This window comes from Diaphorina citri, unplaced genomic scaffold (assembly GCF_000475195.1).
Source record: "Diaphorina citri unplaced genomic scaffold, Diaci psyllid genome assembly version 1.1 scaffold351, whole genome shotgun sequence".
Classification (NCBI taxonomy): domain Eukaryota; kingdom Metazoa; phylum Arthropoda; class Insecta; order Hemiptera; family Psyllidae; genus Diaphorina; species Diaphorina citri.
The window spans coordinates 132,898-140,367 of record NW_007377786.1 but is presented as its reverse complement, the minus strand read 5'-3'; the positions used below and the strand labels follow the sequence as shown (position 1 = coordinate 140,367).

Sequence of the window (7,470 nt, the reverse complement as noted above, 5' to 3'; positions counted from 1 at the left end):
AGGACTCTATCTCGAAAAAATTGTCATTTGGTTGAGCCCCTATAATTTTCGCGGGCAGCCATTTTTTCGTGATGACGTCAGTTCATGCGAGGTCGTAAACCATGGCTGCTTCAACTTTATTTTTTTGCGACCTTTGAGCGACATTTTAGGAGATTTAGGGACCGTTTTGGACGTTTTTGAGTGCGCCAATGCACTTTTTGGGTACTTTTACATCGGGTACTTTTACATCGGAATAGGACTCTATCTCGAAAAAAATTGTCATTTGGTTGAGCCCCTATAATTTTCGCGGGCATGGTCCAATATTATTGTTATTTTTTCTAAATATTTCTTAAATCCTAGTTAATCTTCTTACCTGAGTGTAGAAGTAGACACAGCCATAATGGTGGACACAAGGGAGTTGATCTGAGCAAACGACGGGTTCTCAATGTGGAGACGATCACAGGCAATTCGATTCAGGGCCGTGTTGTCCAGAACAACAACACAGTCCGCGTTCAGGGTAAGTCGTTTGAGAGTGAGCAGGGAGTTGTACGGCTGCACCACAACGTCACTGGAAGGGGGAAGTAAATAATTATATAGGGGGCTCCCTGCTGGGAGCATCCACCCACCAACACATAACTGAGTTGGTGACACACACCAACGCACAGAGCTGAGTTGGTGACACACACCAACGCACAGAGCTGAGTTGGTGACATACACCTACACAAATGATTGTGATGGACTGTTGGTGTAGGTATGTTATTACACTTCATACTGTAATATTTCAATGATGTCAGAACCAAGTGTATCGAAGTACACTTATTATAAACATTCATTAATTAATAATGGAAAAAAGAGCTTGGAAAAAGCCTTGTGACCGCTACGTCGTGGTTAGATTTCCTGAACAGATGAGGTTCGTCCTTGGAACGCCTGGTTTTATCCCATCTTGTCATCCTTACTTCGCTTTCGGAACGATAAGACCTCTGTTGTTACAATTCCCTCTATCAAACGATCAAACCTCTTCAAAATAATAATGATGAAATTGAAATGGAAAAGTAGAAAGTTTATCCTTTTTGCAAGAAGTAACTTATTTTGAGAATGAAATACACAAAGTCAACCAAAAACATTTGAACGTATGAGTCGATAGACCTAAAATAGACTTCACACAAACACCTATGTCACTCACCTGATTTCATCCTGGTTTGGGAACACACTGTAAGTTTGAATGATCTTCTTGGGGAATTGTAAAACAGCTTTACAATTTTATTTTATGTAACTCTATATTTTTGTAACCAAATCAACCATTGCTTAACCCCACACACAAAAGCCCAATCTGAGGCTTAGGTGTAGGGGCTAGACAGCCCTAAAGAATGGGTTAAGCTTCTACTAATCTACGAAATCAATCATTGTAGATACCACATTGGCTTCTGTAATGCCGCCACTGTTTGCTTCTCACAGAGCCGGAAAAACTTTGACTCTGCCGGGGATCGAACCCGGGGCCTCCGGTATCGTGTGCTACCTATCTATTCAGTCATTGCTGAGAAGAACATTGCTGAAAAAGAGAAAAAAATTGTTTGAACCAGCTTTGTGTCCAACTTTATCACTACGCATTCCTAGGTCATTAGGTGTACTACCACTACTATGAAACTAACGAAACATTGTCTAACTTTCACAAAAAAATATTAATAATAAAATTCTTGAAAAAATAATAAAATAAAACAAAGTCATGAAACAAAAATAGAATAAAATTTATATAAAAAAACATGAAAATAATATTGTATTACTCGTATCGAGGGTAGAGAAAAAGAAATATAGGAATAAATATAGAGAGAAAAAATCTTGCATTCTTTTATTTTAGACAAAAGCTTGGAGAAATGCAGAAATCTCCAATGTGCAACGAAATGAAATCTTCTGAAGAGGAATGAGGTCGCGGAATTTCCACTTTAAACTGGAACAGAAAAAATAAAGAAATAGGTAGTTACTTACATACCTAGAAAGTAGATAGCTAGACTTCTAATAGTTATACACATATTTATCATCCCATATAAGTTGGTAGGTACTTTAGGAGTGCCAATAGGCTATCATTATCATAAGTTGGTAAGGTACAGCGTAGTATTTTGGGCCTATTGGTTCCAAAGGACGATTGAAAGGGCCACTTGCTGGCTTTCGCCTCAAAGATTACAAAGTAGGTACCTAAATTACTTTTTACTTTCCTTATCCTATAGGAAGGAAAGTAACGTAGGTATTTGATTATTCAGGGGAAAATGTGAAATAACAAGCACATTGCATACCCAAAATAGTTTTCAGGCACTCATACATAATTTGCTTTCTCCATTATTCGGTTGTTCGGCCCTTCCTCCGCCTTTCTTTGTTTTTAGCCCGTCCTTCCTTTATTATTACCGCGCTAACCACTACACCACTGAGGTTGGTCCCTCCCCGTTATTACTGTAGTAGATAGCTAGACTTCTAATAGTTATACATATTTATCATCCCATATAAGTTGGTACTTTAGGAGTGTCAATAGGCTATCATTATCATAAGTTGGTAAGGTACAGCGTAGTATTTTGGGCCTATTGGTTCCAAAGGACGATTGAAAGGGCCACTTGCTGGCTTTCGCCTCAAAGGTTACAAAATACCTAAATTACTTTTTACTTTCCTTATCCTATACTCCTATAGGAATATAGGAAAGAAAGTAATATTTGTGATTATTCAGGGGAAAATGTAAAATAACAAGCACATTGCATACCCAAAATAGTTTCCAGGCACTCATACATAATTTTTGCTTTCTCCATTATTCGGTTGTTCGGTCCTTCCTCCGCCTATCTTTGTTTTTAGCCCGTCCTTCCTTTATTATTACCGCGCTAACCACTACACCACTGAGGTTGGTCCCTCCCCGTTATTACTCACAGTATACCTAAATTACTTTTTACTTTCCTTATCCTATACCTATAGGAAGGGAAGTAATGTAGGTTGTAGGTACCTATTTGATTATTCAGGGGAAAATGTGAAATAACAAGCACATTGCATACCCAAAATAATTTCCAGGCACTCATACATAATTTGCTATCTCTATTATTCGGTTGTTCGGGCCTTCCTCCGCCTTTCTTTGTTTTTAGCCCGTCCTTCCTTTCTTATTACCACGCTAACCACTACACCACTGAGGTTGGTCCCTCCCCGTTATTACTCACAGTTCAACAGTCCTTTGGCCTTCCCCAGGACTCCCATGGCGCCCGAGCCCGCCTCGGAGTTTCCCAAATTGTTCAGGGTCCCCTGTGCGGCCTCGGTGACTTGTTTGGTCACCTCTCCTCGCTTCTCGTCCACCAGGTGGTCCACCTCCTTGATCTTCTCGTCCACTGTCACTCCAAGCTGGAAATGAAAGAGATAGGTAGAATGTAGTAGATTTATACGTACGAGTATATGAGGAATAAAATCCTCTTTTTTTGGACAAAAAATCTTGTGCTATCAGATTACGAGATTACGTATAGCTCGTTTTAGAATAGAATATAATAAATATACCCTGCTTATTTTTTTTTTTTTTTTTTTAGTTTTTAACCTAGATAAGTAGTTAAGTAGAATGTAGTAGATTTATACGTACGAGAGTATAATGTGGAATAAATACGTACGAGAGTATAATGTGGAATTTTTTTGGACAAAAAATCTTGTGATACCTAGCTCGTTTTAGAATAGAATATAATATACCCTGCTTATACTGTCAGAATGAGACTGAAAATTCCCTTTAGTCCCGAAATCTAAACAAGGTCTTGTGAATTTGGTAGGTACCTACATTTTTTTTTTTTTTTTTTTTTTTTAGGTTTTTTTTTTAAATTTTTTTGCCCCGTTTTTCCAACACCAACTAAGCTAACTAGGCTGGCAAGTTTTACGACTTACTGACCCAGTTTTACAACATTTTCGGGTTTTCGAAAAGGCGGCAGACAAAAGATTAGTACGTGTACTGGGTACCTGTAGATATTGATACCATTGCAGTTTTCTAAGGGATCTCGGATAGTTAGGTACATTCAGGGACGAAAATGAGTTAGTTAAAGGGGCACCCTGTTGTCAGGGGTGACAGACGAAAGATTAGTACTGGGGGAACGGGCTACCTATTTGATTCCATTAGAGAGAACTTTGAGGCCGTGGTTATGAACAGGGCCATCGTAGGACATCGTCGGACTTTTTGCGTGTAAAGTTGGCGGGAAATTCGAATTTTTGAGAGAGAGAGAAAGACAGAGGAAAGCAATGTAAAAATAAAGGGAAAGAACGGAAAGAGAAAGCGAGAGGAGAAAAAGAGAGAGAGAGAGAGAGAGGATGAAAGGAGTGAAGAGAGAGATGATAAGAGGGGAGAGAGAGAGAGATGAGGAAAGATCGCACTCGGTCGATATTGGTTCCAAGGTGTTACTACTAGAATACCGTCCTTAGTAAGGACTCCTTACGAGGCAGCAGGAAAATTGTGTAAAATATGTGCTTCGCACATTGCATACATACAATAGATACCAGGCGTTCATACAATTTTATATAAGGGACCGCGAAAAATAGACAGAGACCATCCTGTCTGTTTCGCTGAACATATCCACATCGCACTATTAGCCTGTGCTTGTAATGCTTAATGGTTCCTTGCAATGGCATTACGAATGACCTTGCCTGGCAAATACAATGATAATTGGTATTGTTTCCAGTGGGTTTCCGTGGATTCTAGACTGAACTTTGCAGTTTGGAGCCCCACTGCTGAGTTGTTTCTACTGAAACCTATCTCAGAGATGTAGTGATTAGCGGAACTTCGGATCTGAAGAATGCGAGGTCGGTGGTCCAAGTCCAAGACAAGCCATAAAATTTCAATTAGTCGGGGAACGGCATTTTCACCCCATATACGTTGGTACTTTACGAGTGCCAATAGGCTATCATTATCATAAGTTGGTAAGGTACAGCGTAGTATTTTGGGCCTATATTGGTTCCAAAGGACGATTGAAAGGGCCACTTGCTGGCTTTCGCCTCAAAGGTTACAAAATAGGTACCTAAATTACTTTTTACTTTCCTTATCCTATAGGAAGGAAAGTAACGTAGGTATTTGATTATTCGGGGAAAATGTGAAATAACAAGCACATTGCATACCCAAAATAGTTTCCAGGCACTCATACATAATTTGCTTTCTCCATTATTCGGTTGTTCGGCCCTTCCTTCGCCTTTCTTTGTTTTTAGCCCGTCCTTCCTTTATTATTACCGCGCTAACCACTACACCACTGAGGTTGGTCCCTCCCCGTTATTACTCACAGTTCAACAGTCCTTTGGCCTTCCCCAGGACTCCCATGGCGCCCGAGCCCGCCTCGGAGTTTCCCAAATTGTTCAGGGTCCCCTGTGCGGCCTCGGTGACTTGTTTGGTCACCTCTCCTCGCTTCTCGTCCACCAGGTGGTCCACCTCCTTGATCTTCTCGTCCACTGTCACTCCAAGCTGGAAATGAAAGAGATAGGTAGAATGTAGTAGATTTATACGTACGAGTATATGAGGAATAAAATCCTCTTTTTTTGGACAAAAAATCTTGTGCTATCAGATTACGAGATTACGTATAGCTCGTTTTAGAATAGAATATAATAAATATACCCCTACCATAAGAACGCATAAAAATGCACTGTAGTTCCCAACGGATCATAGGAAGTATAATCAACGTTGCACGTGGTTGGTGTCTGGCCGAGTGACCGTCTGAGACCAAAAATAACAAATAGGAAATAGGTAAGTCGATCAACATGGCTGATAGAACCTATACAGGTAAAGTAGGTAGCTTTCCTATGTAAAATCAAAAAAGGACAAAAGGGAAAGTTTTAAAAATGAAACACACAGAAATGTACGTCCTAACTACTCAGATTTTAGAGCCGATAAGGCCTTTCAGGGCCCCGTGTTTAAAGAAAGACAAGTGAGAAAAAGTAAAAATCTGCAATGAGGTACCTACCGTCACTAGACTCTTTACTCACTAGCGTTGTGTGAAAAGATTGGCACATTGCATATATCAAATAATTACCAGGCGTTCATACAAAATAAATCTCTCATAACGTTGGTACAATAATTATTTTGAGCTCCTGATCTCTGAAGTTTATTTTGACAAATTTGAGCAGGAGTATATTTCCACACAGCCGGAACCCCTAGGGAAACGGCCGCAGGGCCACAGCGAAAGCATTTCAAAGGCCGTTTCGGGGTCACCAAGGCCTCCTGTGGCCTCCTTCTCACCTGTTGTACCGTCTGGTCGACAGCTCCTTCGGCCTTTTTGAGTTCCTCGTCGAATGAGTCGATGGCGGCCTTCTTGGCTTCGTCGGCAGCCGTAGTGGCCTGCGCCTCGGCATTGCCTAAGGCCGATGAGAAGGATTCCTTCGTCTTGTTAACCTGAGGGGAAAAGAGAGATTGAAAACTATCAATTAACAAATTCGGTTCGATTTAATTCGATTTTTGATTTTATTTCATACATTTGACAAAATTGAAACATTCTTTTTCCTGACCTACACCACTGCATTACCGCTTACGACGAAAATAGCGCACTCCAGTATGTGTGCTTACTGCATCGATTTTGTCACAGTTTGCAGAAAAACTTCACAAGCTTTTATCCATCAAGACCATAAGAACATAAAAGAAAATCATCTATCCCTCCCTTTAACTTAATATTATGTGGGATAAAAATAGAGCTGTAATAGGGTAAATAGAGTGCGAGGAATAGGGAATTTTATTAGGTTGGGGATTTTTTTTTTTTTTTTTTTTTTTTTTTTTTTTTTTTTTGGGGGGCATTGTAATTTAATAGGTCACGCTTCTGTAGCTCCGAACTGAATTAAATTGGAGCACCAGACTTGGGTTTCTATACTTTCTATCGGTGACACATTTCAGCTATGTATGTACATAGGTACAATGGTACATACATACCCACATATGTAATACCTATGGATACATAGTTATGTATTGACTCATATACTGAGACTGTCCAACAAATAAATACAGGGTTACTCCCTTCATACCTATAAATTCTACCTAAATACAACCTACTTTTGTTTGATAGAGGAGGTTTAACGACACTGTATAACTCCTAACTCCTAAGATCTTTATTCAGGTCGCACTTTACACTTCCAATGTGTGACAGGCCTAAGTGACCAAGGTTTTACCCTAGAGGAGGAGAACTATCGATAGTCAAGCCTCAACTATCGATAGCGTTCGATAGTTATCGATAGTTCTCCTCCTCTATTTTACCCTCCATTCGGCGACAAGCTATCAGCCTCCTCACGCATTAACCTCACGCAGCCTAATTGGGGCCGGGAAAAGCCAGCACACGAATGCCCAGATGGTCATCCTTTTCATCCATCCATCAAGATTGCCCAAGCGTGCCGGGAGGAGCGCTAACGTCAAGAATTCGAAGCGCCGCCCGGCCTTTACCTACTCAGAGCAGGGCCATATCGAGGATTTTGCGGAGGGGGGCCCGAGGGTCCAAACAGTGATGTACCGGGGGGTGGATACTCCAAATTTTCGGA

At 40.5% G+C, this 7,470-nt stretch overlaps 1 protein-coding gene across 2 annotated transcripts in view; it reads right to left on the bottom strand.

Annotated features, from left to right (window-relative positions):
• Positions 1 to 1,263: 1,263 nt before the first annotated feature.
• The window catches only part of LOC103507921, a 14,492-nt gene continuing 8,285 nt past the window's right edge, over positions 1,264 to 7,470 (bottom strand). For both annotated transcript variants that reach the window (XM_026822659.1, XM_008472440.3), the window contains 3 exons: positions 6,191 to 6,343; positions 5,242 to 5,419; positions 1,264 to 1,924 (listed from right to left, as the gene is read on the bottom strand). In XM_026822659.1, coding sequence (XP_026678460.1) covers positions 1,920 to 1,924; positions 5,242 to 5,419; positions 6,191 to 6,343 — 336 coding nt within the window. In that variant the 3' untranslated portion in view covers positions 1,264 to 1,919. The remainder of the gene's footprint in view (positions 1,925 to 5,241; positions 5,420 to 6,190; positions 6,344 to 7,470) is intronic.